Source organism: Geotrypetes seraphini, chromosome 1, assembly GCF_902459505.1.
Source record: "Geotrypetes seraphini chromosome 1, aGeoSer1.1, whole genome shotgun sequence".
Lineage (NCBI taxonomy): Eukaryota > Metazoa > Chordata > Amphibia > Gymnophiona > Dermophiidae > Geotrypetes > Geotrypetes seraphini.
In genome coordinates this window covers 507766136-507791842 of record NC_047084.1, presented here as the reverse complement: position 1 = coordinate 507791842, position 25707 = coordinate 507766136, and the positions used below count along the sequence as shown (strand labels likewise).

At 42.5% G+C, this 25707-nt stretch overlaps 2 protein-coding genes across 4 annotated transcripts in view; both read left to right on the top strand.

The window, feature by feature from the left end:
• Window positions 1–25057, top strand: part of HSD17B3 (hydroxysteroid 17-beta dehydrogenase 3) — a 124638-nt gene extending 99581 nt beyond the window's left edge. The window contains exons 7-12 of one of the 3 annotated variants that reach the window (XM_033928258.1): window positions 2658–2692; window positions 4684–4765; window positions 6448–6513; window positions 11357–11506; window positions 17643–17761; window positions 24936–25057. In XM_033928258.1, the coding sequence (XP_033784149.1) occupies window positions 2658–2692; window positions 4684–4765; window positions 6448–6513; window positions 11357–11506; window positions 17643–17761; window positions 24936–24978 (495 nt within the window). In that variant the 3' untranslated portion in view covers window positions 24979–25057. The remainder of the gene's footprint in view (window positions 1–2657; window positions 2693–4683; window positions 4766–6447; window positions 6514–11356; window positions 11507–17642; window positions 17762–24935) is intronic. The other 2 variants (XM_033928267.1, XM_033928276.1) reach the window with 2 other exon arrangements.
• On the top strand, window positions 8417–9209 carry LOC117352132 (gamma-aminobutyric acid receptor-associated protein-like). Its single transcript, XM_033928289.1, has one exon. It carries the CDS (start codon window positions 8423–8425, stop codon window positions 8774–8776), a length of 354 nt encoding a protein of 117 aa, XP_033784180.1. The 5' UTR covers window positions 8417–8422; the 3' UTR covers window positions 8777–9209.
• Window positions 25058–25707: the final 650 nt, after the last annotated feature.

Sequence of the window (25707 nt, the reverse complement as noted above, 5' to 3'; positions counted from 1 at the left end):
TACCAACCCCCCATCGGGTTTCCTTTCCCTAGGTGCAAAACTTTACATTTCTCTACATTGAAGCTCATCTGCCATTTATTTGCCCAATCGCTCAGCTTGTTCAGCTCCCTTTGTAGTTCTTTGCATTCCTCGATAGTTCTAACCCTACTAGAGAGTTTTGTGTCAACCGTGAATTTTATAACTTCGCACTTTGACCCTGTTTCCAAGTCATTAATAAAAATATTGAACAGCAGCAGTCCCAGCACTGACCCCTGCAGGACGCCATTCGTATCTCCTTTCCAGTCTGAGTACTGACCCTTTACTCCTACCCTCTGCTTCCTATCTGCTAGCCAATTTCTGATCAATCTGTGCACGTTCCCTTCCACCCCGTGGTTCCACAGTTTCCTTAGTAGGCGCTCATGGGGAACCTTGTCGAAGGCTTTTTGGAAGTCCAGATATATGATGTCTATGGGGTCACCTTTGTCCAATTGTTCATTTATTCCTTCAAAGAAGTGCAGTAGGTTCGTTTGGCATGATCTTCCCTTACAGAAACCATGCTGGCTGGTTCTCAACAGATTATTTCTCTCTATATGCTCATTGAAACTGTCCTTGATTAGTGATTCGGCCATCTTCCCCAGACCTGAGGTTAAGCTGACTGGTCTGTAATTCCCCAGGTCGCCTCTGGATCCTTTTTTGAAGATGGGTGTAACATTCACTATCCTCCAGTCCTCCAGGACTACCCCTGTTTGCAAGGATAGGTTGCATATCTGCTGTAGGAACTCCGCTATTTCGTCTCTGAGCTCTTTCAGTATTCTCGGGTGGATTCCGTCTGGGCCCGGAGACTTGTCAGATTTTAATCTATCTATCTGTTTGAGTATGTCTCCAAGGCTTACCTCCACTGATGATAACTTATCCTCTTTATCCCCCTTGAAAATTTTTTCTGGTTCCGGCACGTTGGATGTGTCCTCTTTTGTGAAGACCGACGAGAAGAACGTGTTTAATCTGTCTGCCCCCTCCTTATCCTCCTTTACCACTCCCTTTCTGTCACCCTCATCTAGGGGTCCCACCTCCTCCCTTGCCGGTTGTTTTCCTTTCACATATCGAAAGAATGGTTTAAAATTCCATGCCTCCTTGGCCAGTCTCTCTTCATACTCTTTTTTTGCTGTTCTGACCACTCGGTGACATTCTTTTTGATGCTTCCTGTGCTCCTTCCAATTTTCCTCGGTTTTATCCTTTTTCCACTTCCTGAATGATTTTTTCTTCTCACCTATCACCTTCCTAACTTCATTGGATATCCATGCTGGGTCTTTTTATGATCTGCCGTTGGATGACCATGAAATAAAGGGAGTGTTAAAGGAGGACAAAGCCATCGGTGACAAACTGAACACATTTTTTACGTCTGTATTTACCAAAGAGGATATACACAACATACCGGAAGCTGACAGGCTATATGCAGGAAATGAAGACGGGAAACTGATAAGGTTGATGGTCAGTCTAGAAGAGGTATGCAGGCAGATTGATAGGCTTAAAAACGATAAATCCCCGGGATAATGAAGGGAATAGACTTAGTAGATAATGACAGGTTGTTTACCCTCTCCAAGGTGGAGAGAATGAGAGGGCACTCACTAAAGTTAAAAGGGGATAGATTCCGTACAAACGTAAGGAAGTTCTTCTTAACTCAGAGAGTGGTAGAAAACTGGAACGCTCTCCTGAACGCTGTTATAGTGGAAAACACCCTCCAGGGATTCAAGACAAAGTTAGACAAGTTCCTGCTGAACCAGAATGTATGCAGGTAAGGCTAGTCTCAGTTAGGGCACTGGTCTTTGACCTAAGGGCCGCCGCGTGAGCAGACTGCTGGGCACGATGGACCACTGGTTTGACCTAGCAGCGGCAATTCTTATGTTCTTATGTTACTATAGACTCAACACTCTATAAAATCAATCCAACGATCAAAATATTGGGAGTTTTTATAGATCAACACTTGACCATGAAAAAGCAAGTAGATGCTGTGGTGCAAAAGGGTTATTACACATTGTAGAAGCTGAGTACCATAAAATCATATTTTGAGTTTCCAGCCTTTAAACTTTTAGTTCAGTCGTTACTTCTAAGTCTTCTCGACTATTGTAATAGTATCAAAAAAAAGAGATGGCTAGGCTTAGACTGATTCAAAATATGAGGGTAAAATTAATTTATGGTCTAAAGACTCCTTTCTACCGTGAGTTGCATTGGCTTCCAGTGGAGGCGCGTGTTTTGTTTAAGCTGGGTTGTCTTGTTACAAAGTTGCGTATGGTATTGCTCCAAGCTATATGACTGATAGCATTCTCATAGCATTCCATAAACATAAGAGAAAATCACATGCAATATTTAATTTTCCGTCGGCTCAAGTTTGTAAGAGCAAGAAATCCTTGGAACATACATTAGCATTTCAGGATGCTTTCTATAACAAGGAATTTAGGCCACTGTTGTGTAGTGCTTGCTCCTATAAGCACTTTAGAACTCAACTGAAAACTCATCTTTTTTCAAAATATTTAGCAAACTAATTTAAATCATCCTTAGGTTATGTTATTTTTAATCTTTTGTTCACCGCTTTGAACTTACGGTTATGTGGTTTATAAGTACGATGTTATGTTATGTTACAGTGCTTTAACTGCCAGCTGGTAATTTAAATTTTCTTGTAGATGACGAGGATCATTTTAAAACAAATGGAACAAAGGTAGGTTATTAGTTTTCAATTATGCTCTTGATCCAGTACTTATAGTAGTGCTAAAGTTTAACCAATGCATGGAGTAGAAGGCAATATGCTTTATTTCTTCTGCTTACCAGGAGAGAGGAGATATAATACAGATGTTTAAATACCTACGTGGTGGAAATGCGCATGCATCGAGTCTCTTTCAATTGAAAGGAAGCTCTGGAATGAGGGCATAGGATGAAGTTAAGTGGTGATAGGCTCAGGAGTAATCTAAGGAAATACTTTTTTTTACAGAAAGGGTGGTAGAAGCGTGGAGCAGTCTCCCGGAAGAAGTGGTGGAGACAGACTGTCTGAATTCAATAAGGCGTGGGATAGGCACATGGGATCTCTTAGAGAGAGAAAGAGATAATGGTTACTGTGGATGGACAGACTAGATGGGCCATTTGGCCTTTATATGCCATCGTGTTTCTATGCTTCTATATTTTAATATGGTAATGATTGCATAAAACTAAGGTGACCATACATCTCATTTTCAATGGGACTGTCCCGTTATTGGACTGACTGTCCAGTTGTCCTGACCCACCACTTCGGGACGCTGAAATGTCCCGTTTTCAGGGACAGTGTCCCAAAGCTGTGCATGGGGACAACGGACCAGCGATTGCTTCCTTTCCCTGCCACGCTAAAGTCTCCCTCCCTCCCTCCAGTGCTGAGTCAAACACCCCCCAGTCTGCCGCGCCACAGTCGCTGCTTCTTGCCGCCCAGAAGCCTTCTTCCCAACGTCAATTCTGGCGTCCAAGAGGAAGTTCCAGGCCAACCATGCAGCAATTGGCTGGCCCGGCACTTCTTCTCCGACATCAGAATTGACGTCGGGAAGAAGGCTTCTGGGCAGCAAGAAGTAGCAGCTGCAGCGGACCAGGGGGAGGGGGGTTTGAATCGGCACTGGAGGTAGGCAGGCAGGTTTTAGCATGGCAGGAAGGGAGGGAGGTAGGCAGGCAGGTAGGCTTAGGGGGAGGGGGTGGGACAAAGGCTTGAAGGCAGTGAGGGAGACATAGGAAGGAGGCACTAGGGGCACTAAAGACATGGGAAGGGGCACTAAGGTCATAGGAAGGAGGCACTGAGAGTACTAAAGACATGGGAAGGGGCACTAAGGACATAGGAAGAAGGTACTGGGGGCACTAAGGGCATAGGAAGGAGGCACTGGGGGCACTAAGGGCACAGGAAGGAGGCACTGGGGGCACTAAGGACATGGGAAGGGGCACTAAGGACATAGGAAGAAGGTACTGGGGGCACTAAGGACACAGGAAGGAGGCATTGGGGGCACTAAGGACATGGGAAGGGGCACTAAGGACATAGGAAGGAGACACTAGGGGCACCAAAGACATGGGAAGGGGCACTAAGGTCATAGGAAGGAGGCACTAAGGACATAGGAAGGAAGGAAGGAGGGAATAGAAAGGGACAATTGTTGGGCCTGAGTGCGGAAAGAAAAAAAACGAAAGAAAATATGCACAGTCAGAAGGAAACGCAGCCAGAGACTCATGAAATCACCAGACAGCAAAGGTAGGAAAAATGATTTTATTTTCAATTTAGTAGTTTTGAGAATTTATATCTGCTGCCTATATTTTGCACTATATTTGTCTATTTTTCTATAGTTACTGAGGTGACATTGCATATTTTAAAGTCATCTGCCTTGACATCTTTGAAAAACTCCCAAATGTAAATGATAATTAACATTTTCTCTGCGTATAGTGTGCTTTGTGGGGTTTTAAAAAAAATTTATGGTTACCATTATGAATTAATAAGATATTATGTGTACATGAAAAATGAATGGAATAAATTGGGGCGGGATTGGGGCAGGGCTAGAGCAGAATTTGGGGCGGGACTGACAATTAATAGATGTCCCGTTTTGATGAAAAAAATACATGGCCACGTTACATAAAACATAAATCAGGAAGTTGGATGTGTTATTCTTTTACCAATGACTTACATTAATTTAAGACTATGCATTTCAATTTCAGGCGAAAGGGACTGATTTTAAACATTTCTTCTGCGATAGGAACTTTCCCTTGTCCACTGTATGCACTCTATTCTGCTTCTAAAGTGAGTTTTTAATTTGCTATTAATGTTTATGTTTTTAGGTTCACTCTACTTACTCCTCGAAACCCTCCCAGCCAGCAGGTTTTCAGGATATCCACAATAAGTATGCATGAGAGACACTTACATCCAATACCTCCGTTGTACACAAATCTATCTCGCACATATTCATTGTGGGCCAGATTCTGTCGGCGGCCGCTGATTGCATGTCAATCATGTATGCTGTGCTGGTTTCAGAATTGTGCCTACAGGAAAGATAGACACCAGAAATGTAGGCCAGGGTTTTCTGGTGCCTATCTTTGCGTGAATCGTGCCTACGTAGGTGCTTTAGGCTGCCTTGTGCCACTTCTGGCATTGGCCATGCCTACTTTGGCATTTGGCGGTCTAAAGCATTTAGGCCCCAGTAGGCGCTTTAACCTCGCCATTTCTTTGCCATTTCTAACGCCATTCTTCATTTAACTTAGGCACTGGTAGGGTGCCTACCAGCGCCTAAGTTTAGGCTTCAAAAGGCTAGGGCAGGATTGGGAGCAGGATTGGAGAATAACGGGGTAGGGATGGGTGGAACTGGGCGGACCTGGGGGATGGGTCTAGAGATCTGGATTTTACTCTCCCTGTCCAAGAGGGAAGAGAGGAGTGTGATATGGCTAAATTTCTTGAAAAATTAACACTCTCATTATTCAAACTACAGCAAAGAATTTGAAATACGTAGAAACGGTGCTCCGGGTTTCAGAAATCTAATGACATGTTCCCAGGCCTATCATGATAAAAGTCCTTTGGCATACACAGATTGTAGAGATCATGCAAAGAGTAAAGATCAAGGCTCACATCAAGTTCGAAGGAAGCACGCTTCTCTTTCTACCAGACCTTAGCTAAAATACTGCCCGGATCAGAAAGCCATGCCACTGCCTCCTGCAGATATTTTAGAGAAGGTGCTACATTGCAGCCTTTTCTAAAATAAACACTGGAATCGAACATGTCCTGATTTGCATGTCTCAGATCCAAATTCTATCTCCTATGTAAAAAGCTGCTGAATGCACCTTTTTCATAGCTCTTTCCTGAACCTTTCAATGTCTTTAAGAAGGTATGTTACCCAGAAATGAACCCAGTGTTCAGTGTTAGCAAATAATTTATAATTCAAATTTTCCACGCGTTTTACAATATTGAGTGGTCATCCAATTTAAGGTAAACTTCAGATGAGAATAAAGGATATTAAGATTATCCCCCTCTTTTACAAAGGTGCGCTAAGATTTTTAGCGCGCGCTAAATGCCAACATGTGCATGTTATCCTATGAATGCATTAGCGGTTAGCACACGTGCTGATTTAGCACACGCTAAATCTGCACTAAAACGTTTAGCGCGCCTTTGTAAACAAGGGCCTATGTGTCGTCTTTAATTTAGGAAACACAAATTCTGAGTTCTAGGTTCTGAAAAGTTTGCTCTGCCAGTTTGTATATCACAGCAGAGAGAATGTTTTTCAAATTCCCCCCTCCTTTACTAACGCGTAGCGTGGGTTTCAGTGCCGCCTGCGGCGGTAACTGGTCCGAATCTCACAGAATTCCTATGAATGTCGGAGCCACGGCCATTGCTAAAACCCACGCTACGCGTTAGTAAAGGAGGAGGGATTATGAGATACAATTTTATTTTCATTTTTTATTTGACTATAACTATTCTACTTTTTGTTATACCAGGCTTTTTTAGTTTCATTTTCTAAAGCACTTCAAGCAGAATATAAATCAAAAGGAATTATCATACAGGTAAATATTCATGTTATTGTCTACCCTTACCTTGTATTAAAGCTGTAGGGGAATCATATAAAAAAGCATATTAATAAAATATCCCTCACTCTACCTAAATTAATTGATACATTAAAGGGAAACATTTTCAACTAATCCTTACAAAATTTTGCTAATGGTTTTCCACACATCCTGAAATTTCTTGAAATACCCTCTTTGTACTGCAATAAATCTTTCCATTTTATAGATATGGCACAAAGAGTTCCACCAAAAACTGTAATTTAGTCTCCTCCAATCCTTCCAATTATATGTAATTATATGGTAGGGAGGGGTGGGAAGGGGGAGGGATAAAAAAAAATTTATGTACTGTACAAATGATAGAATGTTAAATAATATATTTATTGTTAATGTGACTGAATATATATATACATTTAATGTAATTTTGAAAATGAATAAAGAATTTAAAAAAAAACAAAAAAAACTGTAGGGGAATTCTGAAATACCAATTCTTTGGAAAATGATTTAGGGGACCTTTTACTAAATTGTGGTAATTTCCTGAACTGTGCGTGCATACTGCAGACTAAAACATATTTTTAATTTTATTCTAGAGGGGGCATGTCTGTAGGGCAGAGATTAAAGTATTTCTGTGCTTATCAGTTAGTGCAGCAAAATTACCATGTGCTAACTGATTAGCGCAGGATTAGCACGTGAGCCCTTTGGGCCATATTCTATAAACAGCGTCCCGATTATACATGGCGGTGTGTGTCCTATTGCTGTGTAACCAGCCAATTGGGATGAATGTTTTCTTAAAAAAAAAAACAACAACTCGAGGCAGGCCACTTACACTATAGGTGCCTGTCGCGGTTGAAGGAGACACGTAAGGATGCTTAAGATTGCCCAAGGCTGGGCATGAGCATGGTTTTGCCCAGAAGTGGCCTTAGGTGAGCTTAGGCGGCCCTAGGCATCTCCCTAGGGATGCAATAGGTACCTGAAATAAAGGCCATTGAAATGCTGGCCTATATTTCAAATAGACTCGGTTGCTTAATTGATCACAGCAGGGAAATCTCCCTGCCACGATTAGCTGAGCGGCCATGGCAGGGATCTCCCAAGCCCCACCACAAGATGGCCATCAGGAGCGATGCCACTCCCTCCCGCTGTCACCCCTGAATCTCGCCACCCCTCACTGTCCGCAGCAGGAGGGATGCCTAATCCCTCCTGCCACAAACCCTGAAACAACCCCTGGCAGGAGGAATGCCCAATTCCTCCTGCCGCCACCCCAAAATCCCCCTCGAAATCCCCTGGCAGGAGGGATGCCCACTAGTGCTGCCCGATTCGCTGATTCAAATCAATTCATCAATTCACTTTGGTGAATTGATTTGTTAAAAAAAAAAAATTGGGCTCTCTAATTCGTTCAGGCCTCCTAAAGCAGGAGAGGCAGTGCTGCCTTATGCTGGCCGTCTATTGCTGTTGCTGCTCCTGCTTTAGGAGTTGAGTGGGGAGGGTCAGTTGTGAAGTGCTGCGTAGGCGCTCTTTCTAGCATACTCCGGCTTCTCCCCTGGTCTCCTGGTCTCACCTTCTGCTAATTAGGGCAGCCTGTAGAGGATCGCCAGTGCTGTAGCGATCCTAGCAGGCTGCCATCATCCTCCACAGCATGTTCTCTATAATAGTCTCTACCATTTTGCCTGGCATCGACTCACTGGTCTATAATTTCCCAGATTGCCTCCGGAACCCTTTTTAAAAATCGGTGTCACATTGGCCACCCTCCAGTCTTCTGGTACTATGCTGGTTTTTATGGAAAAATTACAAATTACTTACAATAGCTCTGCAAGTTAATTTTACAGTAGTAGCAGCTGGTTAGAAGGTGGTAAGACACCGGAAGCGGAGAGTGAGCCAGGGGGGGGAAAAAGCCAGAGCCGCCGCCGCCGCTGCCATGAAGTTTTTTTACAAGGAGGAGCACGCCTTTGAGAAGCGGCGCTGCGAGGGCGAGAAGATCCGCAAGAAGTACCCGGACCGGGTGCTGGTCATTGTGGAGAAAGCTCCAAACGCACGGATAGGAGACCTGGATAAGAAGAAATACCTAGTGCCCTCAGATCTAACAGTTGGACAGTTCTATTTCCTGATTCGGAAGAGAATTCACCTCCGGGCAGAGGATGCCCTGTTCTTTATTGTTAATAATGTCATCCCTCCCACCAGTGCAACAATGGGACAGCTATACCAGGAACACCACGAAGAGGATTTCTTCCTGTACATTGCTTACAGTGATGAAAGCATCTACGGAATGTGAAAATCCCATCCCGGCGGGGGTTCCTGCAGCCCCTGCATTCACAAGGACCTGCACTTTCAGATTATAAAGCATTTGTTCTTTTTGGTTTTGTTTTTATTAATCCACTTTAGTATCACCTCTGCCCTTCTGGAGAGACAAATAAGAGAGGGGCTGGCAAGACACCTGAGCAAACCTAATCTCCCCCCTCCCTCCCCACCATGGCTCCCTCCCTCCACATGTAAAGATCTCTCCTATTTCCTTTCTTACCTTCATCCATGCTTTAATTTTGATTTTCTCTTGGGGATGACAGGAGTTGCCAGTTCTCTCCTGGCTCCCTCTCCCCCTCAAGAAGCGGTGAGTTGGATTGTGGCATTACCTCACCTGCCACCAACCTGGTGAATATCATCTTGCTTAGTGTTGTACTGGAAGATTAATAAAATGGAGGTGAAGATGCTGATAGCGATGGGAGTTTGATTTATGATACTATAGGAGCCAAGGAGAATTTGGCTCTCCATTGTGGAAGGGAGGTATGGGAGATGAACACTCTCTCTGAGCCGGTACCATGCCCATAAACTCTTTAGATCTGGATCTCTCTAACTCTCTAAAAATTTTAAGCATAATCCAATTCTTTGAAGACTCTAGAGACTTTATCTTTATTGACATTTAATAGACTGAAATTTAAATTTTCTGTTTATGTATTTAATTATCCAACTGTTTTCAATATAGTACAATATTGCAGGAAACTTAAAATGCTACCATTTTGTTTTTTTAAAGGCATGCGAGAGATGGGGCTAGGGTTATGTGACAGCTTCCTAATAAGTGCACCAATAGAAGCTTGTGTAGTAGAGTGGTATAGAGTGGAGACTTACTTTTGTCTGCATTACAGTGAGACACTAGGGCTTGCTTCTAACCAGCTTCGAAATAAAACATTATAATATATGGTAAAAAAAAAAAAAAGAAGATGGTAAGAACTGGAAGTCCCTCTGCAAGTTTAACAGGAACGTTGTCCATAGGATAGCAAATTATCATATAAAGCTTTTATACAATGGAGGTCATTTTCAAAGCAGATAGATGTCTTGAAATCCCCCCAAACGCATACATCTGCCAAAATGTCTAAATTGCGATTTTTCAAAAAGGCAGAATTTGGATGTTTTCCACTGAGTTTGTTCAAATAACGAGGGGGGCATATTTTGAGCAGGACAATATTAGGACATCATTCAGTGATAATGGGGCAAGGAGACACATCGAAGTCTAAAAAGTAGCATGGATTTATCTGGACCTGTTTCAATCATGTCCAAGTTAAAAAAAGATGCTCTGAATGACCAACTAACCACTGGATGGATTAAAGGCTTGACCCCTTTTCCGTCCCCTCCAACAAGCCCTAAGAAGTAAAACTGAAAGGGTATACCAAGAGTTATGACAGCAACAGGTATTATGGGCATACTCAACAGAGTAGCAAGTGGTCAGTGCAGTAGACTGAACAAGGGGATCCAGTTCCAAATGTAACCCTCCAAAACCACCAAATCACTTACTGTACCTAAATATAGGAGATACCTACAGGGTGAAAGGTAACTGTAATAGTGTACAGTTAGGGACAGCTTTATTCTGTTCCTGGAGAACTCGCAATACAAAATAAAGAATTTATGGTGGGAATTGTACCTGAGTGCTGCCCTTCTAATCTGCAAAGACATCTGTGTGGACATATCTCTCAAAAGGATGCCAACCAGACATTCTTGTGCCTGGTTTTTTGGCATTTATAAGCTGGATATGTCAGCTTTGAAAAATGGCTCTTCTTTTTGAACATCTTCCATGCAAAAACACCCATCTTAGAGCTATTTTTGAAAGAGAAACTCAGATGTTTTTCCTGTTTGAAAATGAACAATTTGTTTGGACGTAATGAGCTAAACATCCCAATTCTGACTTGGGGCTAGATTCACTAAGCAAACCGATTGTGTACCGATCGGTTTGCGAGCCCTTTGTGACCTAATTTCCCTCCGATCCGATTCACTAACCTGTGTCTCAATCATCCTCCGATCCGCACATGCAAATGAGGGGAATCGTCATGCAAAGCAGGAAGGACGCGATTCACTACACTTTCCGACTGGCTGGCCGATCAAAAAACAAGCGATTGGCGAGGACCAGTCGCTTGTGCTAAAACCCTGTTCTCTGTCCCAATTCTCCTGCTCTGGCTGCCCTGCTCTCCGCCCCGATTCTCCTGCCCGCTGCCCTGTTCTCTGCCCTAATCTCCTGCTCTCAGCCCCGAGTCACTCCTGCTCTCAGCCCCCAACTCTCCTGCCCTTCCCCGCAGTGCAAGCCCGTGGTTTTAACCTGCATGCGCAGACCATCTACAGGGAAAGCAGATGGTCTGCGCATGCATCAGGATCACACACAAGTTCCTCTGATCGCCTCCATTAGAATATTACTGGTTGCAGAATCCATCGGACTGCCTGGATCGGACACAGATTGGTCACGATCGGGCAAGTTAGTGAATCTAGCCCTTGGACATTTTTTTTTAAAAGAAAATGCCTCTCAATATGTTACACCACATGAGCAATTTATACAGAATGGTTTTTTTAACTCTTTTTTTCTATTATATTTCAGGTGCTATCCCCCTATGGTGTTTCAACTGCAATGACAGGATACCCAAAAATCAATATAATAACAAAGAATGCAAATGATTTTGTAAGAGAATCATTGAATTATGTCACCCTTGGGAATGAGACCTTCGGTTGTTTAGCCCATGAAATTTTGGTAAATACATTTTGTAATTGTTAATAGTAATTATCATCATAACAACAGAGATAGTATAGTGTATAACAAAAATGTTTTGCTTAAATTGTGACACTGATCATCCATTTTTTCTACTCATTTAAACTTCTAGATCTGTTGTTTTTTTTTAAAGGATAAACACAAATGAGGAAATGTGATTTAGGGGAAAATCAGAATTTCTATAATAAAGATTTCAAGGGTAATAATGCCCCCCCCATAAAAAAGTTTTTATCCAGATATTTCCAATGCTCTTTACAATTACTGCTTTAATGCAGTCTGATCCTTGAGGCCCACCCAACAGATCTAGTTTTAAGACAGTCTCAACAGTTATGCATGAGGTATATTATGAAGGATATCTGCATAAATTTTCCCCCTAATTCTATTAAAAGTACCAAAAATTATATACGCAATTTTTGTCGTGTATCTAAATTGCATGCACAATTTAATTGAATGACAAACTAATTAGTTCTAATGGCATTTTAATAAGCAATTATTGGCATTAATTAGAATTCAATTAAAGATTATTTGCATAAATTTAGGTGCAAGTCAAAAAAGGGGGCACAGAAATGGGTGGGGAATGGGTAAATCAGGGCATATTCCTTTATATGTGTGATTATAGACTTAGGGCCTCCATTCCTAAATGCAGGCATGTTTCCTGGACATAAGCACTATTCTGTAAACCACGCCTACTGTTAAGCATGGCTTATAGACTAGCGCTTTTTTTCAGTGCCATACAAGCAGTAGAACAGGGGTAGGGAACTCCGGTCCTCGAGAGCCGTATTCCAGTCGGGTTTTCAGGATTTCCCCAATGAATATGCATGAGATCTATTTACATGCACTGCTTTCAATGCATATTCATTGGGGAAATCCTGAAACCCCCGACTGGAATACGGCTCTCGAGGACCGGAGTTCCCTAACCCTGTAGTAGAATTTAGCGCTTAAAGGGCCATTCCATAACAAGTCACTTACATTTGCATCCCAATTGCGTACACATACTTTTGAAAATGCCAATAGAGGGCCTAATTGGTATTCTACAAATAAGTGTTCAAATGGTTCATAGTGTGTATTTGTAAAGCCTCTTGCTGAGTGTTTATTTATATTCACTATTTATTCATGGAGACCAAATGATGTACGGGTAGGACTTTTTGAGGTTTCTTAAACCTGGTGCTGGTCACCTATAAGTCTTTTGCCCGGGGCTTTAAAAGTTATATGGCAGTATTAAAATGCTCAACTTTGTCCTGTACTGATGTGTCTCACCTTTATTAATTCAGTATGCCATATTTATAAAATGGAAAGAACATTAGCCATTCAAAAAGGGAACTTTAATAAATTTCAGGATGTGTGGAGGCCATTATCAGATTATTGTAAAGAATGAGTAGATATTTTTCTTCCCTGATTAGTACAAATGGAAATTAGGCGGGAGAAGGGGGGAATTTATTATTGGAAAATGTTTTTATGAAATATAAAAGGATGGGAGGGAAGGGGATAAATTTAATTTGATAAGATTAATTGTAGAATTTCAAGTGATATATCTATGTTAAAATGTTAATACTAATGTTGATGTACTTGATGTAAGTTATAAAATGAATAAAGAATTATAAAAAAACAAAAAATTCAAAGGTGGCACCTTTTCTCTTACTGCAAGAATGAGTTTTCTGCCTGTGAAAATATTTGCAAATCGCCGCCTCTTCATATTGTCCATTCAAATGGGCGGACCATAAGGGATTGCCATTTAGGCAAATGGGGGTACATCAACATAGATACACCAATACCAGGTTTACACTAGTATTCTACAAGGACACTTGGGTACCCAAGTGTTCACACAAAATAGGCTCATCCCATGCTTCTGGGGCACAAAAATGGAGGCAGCCTGTTCTACAATTGCCCCATTTCAGTGAAATTTTATAAAGGGTGCCTCATTTAGGAAGGCAAATTGGTACCCACTTAACCATTATTTTATATAGACACTTAGGAACCTATGGGCATGTTTCCTAAGCAGTGCTATGCAGATTTTTATTTATTTATTTTATATACCATTCAGGGCAGGATTAATTCTTCAAGGGCCCCTAGGCACACAAGTACACTGGGCCCCCCAGGCCCTGCCCTGCCTCTGCCCTGCCCATACCCCGCCACTGCTCCACCCCCAATTATCTGTTTTCTGATTTACTTCCACCTCTATTTCTTTTCTTTTTTTTTTTTTAAATTCAAAACAAAGATTAGCAGACCAATGCAGTTTTTCTTCTATGCAACCCCAAACATCTCTGAACAAATCCCCCTTCCTTCCCACCTACTTACCCGGGACATTAACTCTGAACCCTTTCAATACGTATATAAAAGTGTTCAAATATATTGTAAAGCAGAAATACTATCCAAAATATAAGTCTATATTAATAACCAAGTTTACAACGCCTCTCAACTGCCTCATTCTATGTCGACCAACTATAACCCATATGTATGTATAAACAACCAAATCTGTAACTACACCAGTATGTTTTACTCCATGTATGTTAATTTGTAACAAAACAACAAGGCAAGCAGTCCAAAGAATCCAACATGAAACTAAAGAAGATTGACAGACAATAAGGAAATTCAAATCAGGTTTATTCAAGGTGCTCCCAAGAACCATGCTCGATGCATTTTGCCAAACAAGGCTAGTCAACGCTAACAGAAAATCATGTCTTTTATACACACAAAACAAAGATACACCCTCACCCAGTATGGAATAAGTAATCACAAACTAAAAATAGAAATATGTAGATAAAGCACAAGAATTTGCAAAAGCATTAAAAGGTTTCAAAGGTTTTAGGAGTATACCTCTTGATCTCCTCAGAGCATCTTTCAAGATCACACATCTTTCACTCTTGACAGACTTTTGCCTCTCTCCTCTTTATCAATCATTTAGTTATATTCTAGCTTCTGGGCATAAGCCAAGACCTGAACTCACCTCTCACTATATTTCGAAAGCTCCAATCTCTCTCTCTCTCTTTCTCTCTCCATCTCTTTCTCATTTCCCCATTCCCCAGTGCTCCTTTTCACTTAGACCATGCACATCAGACAGCACCCAAGACTTGGACCCCCACCTCCTCTCTCTTTCAGCAGCACCCAGTCCTTTCCCGTAAGTACTGTAGGCCAGAAGTAGCTTTGCTCGGTTACTTTCTGTTTTCTGAAACTCAGGATCAGGTCTCCCTATTCAGTTATCCCCAATTAGTTTAGTTTCTTTGCAGACCTCTTTCCGTACTCTATACACTTTCCAGGATACAGCCCTGTGGTGCCCAGCACATAGTGGAGAGGGAAGTTGATGGGCACTAGGCCGTGTGGAACCAGGTGAGAACAGCATTAGATATCCCCAAGTCCTGTACCCTGTAGTGAGGACGGGTCACAACATCTCTCTGTCATTCAAAGTTACATGCACACACACTCACTCACTCATACTCACTCTCCTCCAGTACAGATCCTCAAACCCTTTCTCATAGACACATATTAAGGATGGGTAGCCAAACTTTTTTCACTTCATATAATTTCCTGTGTCTTCTAGGGGAATATTCATTTTGTTAGGGGAAGGTGGGGGGTTATCTGCTCTTGGAAGAGGGACCCTGAAAATTATTTTTGGCAACAAAAGGGTGGGGGGGGGGACCACTTAGTCCTGTACCCTCCACACCCCACATAGGTCCCCCAAGCCTACTTGAATCCGTAATGGTCTAGTCAGATGTTGGGACAGGAGCAATGCTCATTCGCTCCTGTCTTTGGCTGCAGCCACACTGAATATGCTGGGCACAATAGTCTCATGTTACTACCAAGACCCCTAGGGGTACCATAAATCTGTGGTAAAATTTGCAGCTGCCATATTGGATGCAACTGTGGCCATAGGCAGGAGTGAATGGGCATCACTCCTGCCCCAATTACACCTTCTAGATCATCAGGAATTTAGGGAGGGAAGGGGACTGGAATAAGGGGCCTAGGATGGTCGGGGAGGGCCTTAGATTGGGGTGTGTGGATCATTGGGCAGCCTCCTGTCACTGGCAAACAAAACCCTGCCCATTTTCATTTGCTGGCAGTTGCAAAAGATTGCTTTTAATGGAAACGTACCTGCCATCCCCATGATCTTTTATTTTTCCGCATCTGTCAGTTAAAGATCCTTTCTCCGCGCAGATCTGATCTGGAAGCCCCAGCAGCAGCAGGAAGGCGGATGTACTGGAGGACTGGAACCCACGAGAGCCGGTGGGGATGGGTCTCGTCTGCCCGCTGTCTTTTCTGACCTGAGCGGAGGCACGTGCAGCGGAAGCGCGGGCAGCGTCATCCGGGAGGTTAATTTTTAGAAGGGTCCGACATGGCAACATTTTCCACAAGCTGCCGGCGGCTGCTCCAAAGTTTTCTCTCTGCCATAAATTCTTGTTTCCAACAGGGCAGATCGCTGCAGAGAGGGAAAGCTTCGGGGCAGCCACTGGTAGCTTGTGAGAACGGCTGCCGTGTCGGGCCCCTCTGAAAAGGAAAAGGTAGCATTTTAATAAAGCACTTCAGACCGCGGGGCCCCCTGGATCTGTGGGGCCCAGGGCAGCTGCCCTATTTGCTCCCTATAACGCCAGCCCTGGGGCCCCCCTGACAATGTAGGGCCCTAGGCACGTGCCTCTTGGGCCTTTCCTTTAATCCTGCCCTGATACCATTCTCCCAAGGGTGCTCAGAAAGGTTTACATGAATGTATTCATGTAATCAAACATTTTTTCCTATCTGTCCCAGTGGGCAGCTAAAATATCTAGCCCCAATATGAGGAAGGACATATTTATGAAATGTCCTGAGAACCCTTGACAAAGCCGCCTAGTGGCGAAACGGGACCAGTCGGGGCTGGCTAGAAATTCTGCATATTAAAGATAAGTGTTATGTCTTGCTGATAAGTTTAAAAGAAAAATAAAAAAAGAAATAATTGACACAGTAAGAATTTAGCTGTGCACTAAAGGAGATGGAAATAAGGGTCAATGATTGAGACTCTGAACCAGTCAGTCTTGGTAGTAGACATCTGAGTTCCAAACCATGCGGGTTTCTGAGACCCTTTTTCCTCCTTTCTCATTTCAGATATCCCTCTGTAGGATTCTTTGTACGAAGGGATTAAGTGACTTGCCTAGTTTGATCGTCTAGACCACCAGGTCATCTATCATTATACCACATTCTCGTCCAAAAAATTGTCTGAGTCCCAAACACCTAGAACAAGACTTTTTGGATGTGGGAGGGGCCAGCAAAGTGATGTATTGGCCATCCAGACATGGCAAGAGGGTAGTGAACATCACAAAAAGGGTGCACCCAAAACACCCCCAAAACCCACTTGTCTACAACCCCAATACCTTTGGGCACTTATACCTGATTTTAGATCATCTAAGTCACAATATGTAAATTCCGTCCAGGAAATCTCGTCAAACCTTCAATTATCTCTGCAGAACAACAAAATCTAGGTCAGCCCACATCCCACCCTAACCACTCCTCCAAAATTGCCTCTTTGAGCTCAGGGCACACAGTGGGATTCTGAGGCCTATAAAGTCCCTGGATATGTTCAAAAAGCCATTTTGATTATCGGCACTTGGATGACCTATCTGTTAGGTCATCCAAGTACTTACTTGGGTGGGTTTTTATTTTTATTTTTTTTATTTATAATTTTCAATTTACAATTCAAGTATCACTTGTACAGAAAAATAAAGATAAGCCAATAAAGCACTAATATAAACATTCTACATCCCAAACTTATTACATGGAAAATCATTATAGCTTAACTTCAACTCTAGTCCACAATAAGGATCCAAGGCATACATAGCGGAAAATTAAGGTAATATTAACAAACTAAATTGTTATATAAAAGAAAATAGGCCCTTTAGGCAGAGACAGGTTTAACAATAATCAATTATCCTCCCTTGGGTGGGTTTTTAGACGTATTTCACTTTCGATTATGAGCCCCATACAGTATAATTTTCAATTTTTATCTTGAGTTCCCAATTTGCCTTTCTTATACTTTTGGATTAGGGGGTTGTTATTGGGTGATTCTGTAATGTTTGTATTGTTTAAAATCAATAAAATACATATTTGAAAAAAAAAGATAGATTACTAGTAACAATGCTTCTTCATTTTATACCCTTAGGACTTTTTCATAAAACTCATTCCATTATGGATATTACATAGTGACAGAGTTCAAAAGATATGTATGGAAGTACTTTCAGATGCTATCAAAATAAACAAATCTCGACCCTTAACAATCAGGTAATGACCCAATGTATGGCTCAACCAACCAATAAACACTAACCAAGGCTGCTGATCATAAAAATATACATGTACAAACATTACAAGAAAAAAGTTTGTGAACTAATTCAAGGGATCAGCAATGTTTTTCTGAATACAAGTTAGTCTGTCAGATTTTTTTTTTAAGATTCTAATGCAGATGTTTGTCAAAGAATTCACATAAAATTTCAGCAAATGTTTAGATATTTCCCAGATTGCAGAGAAAACGTCAATGAAATTTTCCCAATGAATTAGTAGAAAATGATGTTTGCCTGGTTCAAACTCAGCCTTGAATTGTTTGCTTTTCTCTAGCTATTTTTTCCTGATGGGCTCATCCTGGCTCTGTTTCTAACTGCTCGATTAATTCAATCTATTGCATGCATGCACTTCTAGTCTTGCTTTTCTTAGGGAAATTAAAATTCTAAATTCATATATGCAACAATATAAAATATTTATCAGATTAATCTGCCCTAAAAAAAAAAATGAAGGAACCACAAAATCAAAGCAGGATAAAGCACCACAGTATTAGGATGAATAGAAACAGATTTATTGTAGAAACAAATCTTGATTGTAGATACAAAGCAAATCTCAAATGCGGAGGGTGGTAAATGATGAAAAACAGGTCTGTACAAGGTGCAGGAATCTTTATTAAAAGTCTATACAAAATTGTAATCCATAAAAAATGGCTCTCATGTGCAAGGAGAACGGACCCAACATGGTCCGTGTTTCGGAGAAACACTCCTTCCTCCGGAATATCCCAGGGCCGCCATCAAGGCAGTACTACCAGTCCTGCATTCAGGGGCCCGGAGCTGACAGGGGGCCCGGGCTCCCCCAGGGTCCTAGGCAGTGTTCTAAGGCAGGGGCGCCAGTAGTTCGCCAAGGCAAAGTGAGTCGATCACCCAGGACTCACTTTGTCTTGGCGATCTAATCTATCGGGCCGATCAGTCTTCCTCTCCCCGACGTCAATTCTGCAGTCGGAGAGGAAGTTCGGGCCAGCCAATCGCTGCCTGGCTGGGCGGAACTTCCTCTCCGACGGCAGAATTGACGTCGGGGAGAGGAAGAATGATCGGCCCGAAGCAGGGAGAGCATGCGTCGGCGTCGGCTTTGGGGCCTGTTATCCATTGTTGGGTCCTGTTCCCCGATGGCAACGGCAGTGGCAGTGGCTTGGGGAACGGCAGGGAGAAAGAAAGAAAGGGGGCAGGCAGGGAAACAGAAGGAAAGAAGAGAAACAGAAAAAAAGAAAGGGGGCATGAAGAGAGGAAGAAAAAGTTGGGGGAGGGAATGAGGTGTGGAGGAGAGGAAGCATACAGGCTGAAAGAAGGGAAGAAAGATTGGATGCACAGTCAGAAGAAAAAAGTGCAACCAGAGACTCATGAAATCACCAAAGATAGGAAAAATGATTTTATTTTAAATTTAGCAAAGTGGAGGCAGTATTACCACAGTTTTCAAAGGAATTTGCCCAAATAACTTAATAGTTAACTGGGTAAATTCCCAGAGATGAAAACTTCCCTTCACTTACTATGCACAGTTCTGAATTTATATCTGCTGTCTATATTTTACAAAATGGTCCCCTTTTACTAAACCGCAATAGTGGTTTTTAGCGCAGGGAGCCTATGAGCGTCAAGAGCAGCGCTGGGCATTCAGCGCAGCTCCCCGCGCTAAAAACTGCTATTGTGGTTTAATAAAAAGGATGGAGGGTATATTTGTCTATTTTTGTATGGTTGTTACTGAGGTGATAATGCATAGAGTTATCTGCCTTGACCTCTTTGAAAAAACCCCAGAATAGGAATGATAATTAACATTTTCTCAGCGTATAGTGTGCTTTGTGTTTTTTAATTTTATTGTTGGTAGATCATTTTGACTTGGTCATTTTAAAGTAGCTCACAAGCTCTAAAAGTTTGGACACCTCTGAGCTAGGGCGTTGAAACTGTGTATTTCTATTTTATCCCCCCCTTTTACAAAACTGTGGAGCGTTTTTTAGCACCAGCCGTGGTGATAGCAACTCTGATGCTCAGAATTCTATGAGCGTCAGGGCTGTTACCACTGTGGCTAAAATCCACACTACAGTTTTGTAAAAGAGTGAGGGGTTAGTTTGTGATGACATATTCCATACTAAGCGAAGGTGTTTTCTGTGTTCTGTGTGTTCAAAAGACATGGCTTTCTGTTAGGATTGACGGTGTAGGATTGATCTTTGCTGGTCTGGCTTGTTTAGTTTTACAATGGGTGTATTGATGTACTGCTCACTGCAATATGTAAGATGCTGCCTTTTCCTAGGTACTCATGTGTGACGTGTGGTTTGTTACTAAAAATCATGTTTTTCTTACAGACGGGGGGGAGGGGGGTGCCAAAAAATGATGGGCCCCGGGTGTTACATATGCTACGTACGCCACTGTATGTAAAGATACCAGAAAGCTGGCGTAGCAAAAACTTTAAGTAAATTGTTATTCTTCTAAGTTTTGAGTATTTAACCCTCCCACAATCTCACAGGCACTCGTTTCAAGTTTCAAGTTTATTGAGATTTTGATTTAAACGCAATATCAAATATTTTCAATGCGTATAACAAAAATAAATTTGGGGAAATAAATAAAACCATTTGAACAATAAACATACAAACATATCCATGGATGATTAAAATTATATAAGGTGTACAAGGATAAACTACATCTGTTTAAAAATGCGTTCTCCGCGCCTGCTCATAAATTTGTTGACTGGAAGGATCCAGCAATGTGGCCAGATGCCATTCAGGACAAAGACAGAGAAAGAATTGTGCAATTTGGATTAATGATGGAAGATGATTTAAAGCAAATGGCACAGTCTATGAGTAAAGATCTTGACGGACGTTCTTTTTATGAATATTTCCTCTATGCCAAATCACCCAATGGACGTGAGAAGATTTTAAGGAACTGGCTTAGGTGGAGCATTAGCAGAAAAGTATGTGTGTATTCGGCCCATGGAAGAAGTGGGGGGGGGGTGTCGGTGGGGGGGGGGGGAGGGGTGCGTGGGGGACCCAATAGGATTGCTCAGTAAGGGGCCCAGAAATTTCTGATGGCGGCCCTGGAATATCCGATGTAACACAAAGAGAGAGTCATGCGGAGAACAATGCTATAATTTAAAATAATCAAAATTTTTGAATCGGAGGCAAGAAAGTCTCCTTCTGGGCTAACGCACAGGGTGAGTGCTGCTACCGAAAGGAGGAAGGAGTGTTTCTCCGAAACACAGACCGTGTTGGGTCTGTACTCCATGTATTTGAGAGCCATTTTTATGGATTACAATCTTCTATAAACTTTTAATAAAAGCTTCCTGCACCTTGTGCATCCCGCTCTGCCTTGTTTTTGGTGTTCGCCTTTTACTGCAGCCCTGTTGGGTTTTTCTTTGTTTTGTGAAAAATAGGACTGAACACAGTCCATGTTTTGGCAATCTAGAAAACAGATTAAATAAATCAATCTATGCCTTGCTCAGGAGTCCGATCTTCACAATGTCAGAGCTCGAGACAAATATGTTTGATTTGGATGTTTTGAAGATCGGAGTCCTGAGGAAGGCATGGATTGATTTGTTTAATTCGTTTTCTATCCTTTTCTCCCCAAAGAGCTCAGAACAAGTTTCAAGTTTAATAAAATTTTGATTAAAACGCATTATCATATATTCAATGCGAGGTACAAAATATAAAATAGGGTATGACAAACATAAGCCCTCTTTTACTAAGGTGCGCTAAAAGCTAATGCGTGCATGTTAGTCTATGAACGCGTTAGCATTTAGCGTGCGCTAATTCAATTAGCGTGCACTAATCGGTTAGCGCAGCTTAGTAAAAGAGGGGGATAGCATTTGGGGGAAAAAAATACTAAAACATAGACTTGTGCATTATAACAGGAACAAGAGGAAAGGGGGTGGAAATATGATGCATAAGGAAAGGAAAACATATAAGAAAATAGGTTCATAGTCAAAAGAGCGCGCCGACAACTGAGCGCCGACAACCGAGTGCAGACAACTGAGCGCACAACTTAATCACGCTGAAGAAAAACCATAATTTAAAGGGGTCCGACGGGGGGTTTGGTGGGGACCCCTCCCCCACTTTACTTAATAGAGATCGCGCTGGCGTTGTGGGGGTTATGGGAGGTGTAACCCTGCGTGATCCCTATTAAGTAGAGTGGGGGGTTCCCTCCCCCCACACCCCCCGTCAGAACCTTTTAAAATATGGGTTTTCTTCGGCACGATCAAGCCCTGCGCTCAGTTGTCTGCGCTGGGTTGTCGGCACGCCTTTGTCCTTGCATGCTTTTGACCCGTCACCAAGAAAATAACAGTAGGTTAAACTTAAAGCACTTTTAATTTGTTGACCTTGTAGCTTTTACTGTTCGAATGCATCTTTAATGGGTTACAGCTTGACATACACAATATACAGTTAATAGCTTACAATTTGCCATAGTTACAGTACAAGTTTTTTTTTTGATACAAGCTTTTTATCCTAACTCAAACATGTAAGGCACAAAAGAATATTCAAAAATGGCAAACTGAATAATACTTCTTTAGTCACCAAACTTTACTCATATAGTTATAGTCTTACACCCAAGTTCCTCAGAACGCCACACCAAAACATTAGGATGGTATAGCTAGTGTGGTAGACCTCACCGGAACTTTTAGGCCCTCTTTTACTAAGGTGCGCTACCCGATAAGCGCGTGCTAAATGCTAAAGCATGCATATTAGTCTAACGTACGCTAATCGGTTAGCGCACCTTAGTAAAACAGGGCCTTAGCTTCAAAACATTATTGCCTCAATCCCCTCCAACGTGTTTCATTCTTCCTCAGGGTCGGGGATATTAGATGTGCAAAAATGTTTGAGTGTTTAGCATTTAGCTTATTCCATGTAAAGATTCTGCCGAGTTTATCTTAACTCAACACATACTAGGGATCTAATACCAATATCCTCTATAATAAAACCCTAAGCGCGCATGCGCACTTATGATGTCGTAATCCCTGCCACCGTGATGTGTGCTTCTGTGCTGCATATGCGCACTGCCTGCCTTCTGCCCCGATCTCCAATGCCAGCTGACTTCCTGCGCTGCCGCTGCCGGGATGCCTCTTCTCACCCACGGACCAGCAAATGCAGCAGCCGCAGGGCATTTTCTAGGCCGGCCCACTTCGATAATGCGAGGTGGGCTGGCCTAGCGAAAGCCCCGAGGCTGCCTGGACTAGTGGATGCTGGACAGGGGGAGCAGGGAAAGGAGAAGGGGGTACTACTGGACAGGGTGAGCAGGGGTGCTGCTGGACAGGGGGGAGGTTAAACGAATGGAGAATGGCTGCTGCTGGACAGGGGGAACAGTGAAGGGGTGCTTCTGGACAGGGGGGAGGTAAAAGGAAGGTAGAAGGGGTACTGCTGGACAGGGGGAGCAGGGACGAGGTGCTGCTGGACAGGGGGGAGGTAAAACGAGGGCTGCTGCTGGACAGAGGGTGCAGTGAAGGGGTGATGCTGGACAGGGGGGAGGTAAAAGGAAGGTACAAGGGCTACAGCTGGACAGGTATTGATGGACAGGGGGAGCAGGGAAGAGGTGCTGCTGGACAGGGGGAGGTAAAACAACGGCTGCTTCTGGACAGAGGGAGCAGTGAAGAGGTGCTGCTGGACAGGGGGGAGGTAAAAGGAAGGTAGAAGGGCTACTGCTAGACATGGGGAGCAGGGAAGGGTTGCTGCTGGACAAGTATTGATGGACAGGGGGAGCAGGGACGAGGTGCTGCTGGACAGGGGGGAGGTAAAACGAAGGGAGAAGGGCTACTGATGGACAGTGGGAGCAGGCAAGGGGTGGTGATGGACAGCCAAGGAAAGAGAGAGACAGAAAGAAAGAAAGATAGCTGCCAAGGAGAGAGAGAGAAAGAAAGACAGACCCACACATCTATTCTAGCACCCGTTACTGTAACGGGCTTAAAGACTAGTACATAATATACAGTTTACAGGTTAAATTTGCCATAGTTGCATTGCGAGATTTATCAATACACGTTTATATCCAAACGTGACACATACCAAGGATCTAGACCGTGTTTGGTCTTATTTTACATCATTTACCACCATCCACATTTGGGATTTGCTTTGTATCTACAATCAAGTTTTGCTTCTTTAATAAATTTGCGTCTGTTCATCCTAATACTGTGGTGCTTTATCCTACTTTGCTTTGTGTCTCCTTGAATTTTGGTGTGGGTATTTTAATCCCTCTTTGCTTGAACTGAAAAAAACTGAAGCCAACTACCCACCTTGCTCATCACCATCAATAAAATTCACAGTGAGACACCAGGTAATTGTTACTTTAAATAATTATTAGCAGAGGTGGGGAGGGTGATGCTTCCTACTTCATTATTTTATTTTTATACAGTAGCTAGTAAAAATATAAAAAACAAAAGATCGATTTGCCGTTTTTCATTTTAATTATGTACTTTGCCCTTTAAGTGCTCCTTTTACGAAGCTGCTTTAGGGCATTAATGCATGGAATAGTGCGCACTAGACGCTAAAACCAGCATTGAGCTGGCATTAGTTGTAGCCGCATAGCATGCAGTAATATCTTGACATGCAGCTCCTGATTGGTAAGGCCCGACTTAGTGCAGGAAGAGGCGGTTGGAGCATACAGCGAGTGATTTCCTGCACTCGCCGGCGCTCTGGCTGCTCTCTCCTGCCTCTCCTGCTGCCCTATTCAGTCTACCCCATGAAGAACCGTATTCGTGGTTTTTCAAGATTCACGGAGGTTCCTGGAACGGAACCCCCGCGAATATCGGGGGAGTACTGTATTCACTTCTGTCTAGGTTAATGGTTACTGATTTTCTTTTTTTTTATTGTTTTACTGGCTGCTAGATTTATATTTCTGTACTATGTTCGGTTCTGGACAGAAGGCCAATGTATTTTTGTTACTTATGTAAGTTTCAAAATTTAATAAAGATTATTGAACTAAAAAAAAAAAAAAAGAAAGGTATCACCTACAACCTGGTTATTGACCCTTATTTTTAGGTGACACAAAATCCAAAATAATTTTGGTTCTTTGTAACACATCTCATGTGAGATTAGCATTTTGTGCTCCATCCAATAAAACTGTGAAGAATCCACCACAATGTTTCAGTAAGTTCATAAGTAAAATAAAATATTTTCTCTGGTCTTTGATTAACGTGGGGCTTCTTTTTTTTCTAGCTTTGACAAGATTGCTTTGAAGAAGACAGAGAAGCTGGGCTGAACAATCACTAGCATGCTTAACTTCGGAGAATATTTCTGGACTCAAAATGATTCCTCAAATTTGTCATTCTATTTTACCCCCCTCTTTTTACGAACGCATAGCGCAGGTTGTAGCGCCGGCAGTGGCAGTAACTGCTCCGACACTCATGGAAATTCTATGAGCATCAGAGCAGTTACCGCCACTGCCGGCGCTAAAACCCACGCTTTGCGTTTGTAAAAAGAGCACCTTCTTGTTGGCCTTCTGAACCATGTGTTCAGCAGCACTAACAGAAATCTTGTGGTTGCTGGCAACCACAAAATTATTTGCCTATCAATATTTTTAGTAGGCTGCCAAATGGCTACCAGGCTTCAGACTTGCTAGCCTTTGGTTCATTGCTGAGTTACCGAACATTTTTGGGATATGTATTAGCTGCACCTAACCATTAAAGTTGCAAGCTGAAAACCAGGGGTATCAGGGGTTCAAATCCCACTGCTGCTCCTTAACCTTTCATTGCATCAAGTACAAACTTAGATTGTAAGTCCTCCAGGGTCAGGAAAATACCTACTGTACCTGAATATAACTCTCATTGAGGTACTACTGAGAAAGGCATGAGCTAAATCTATACCCAAAATCCAGTATTAGGCATATTGTGAACTAATACAAAACCCTGCAAAAGTCACTCAAGACCTACATAGCAATCAGCTCCTGGGGCTGATTGGCTGCATGGAACCTTGTGCTCCCAATCAGCAC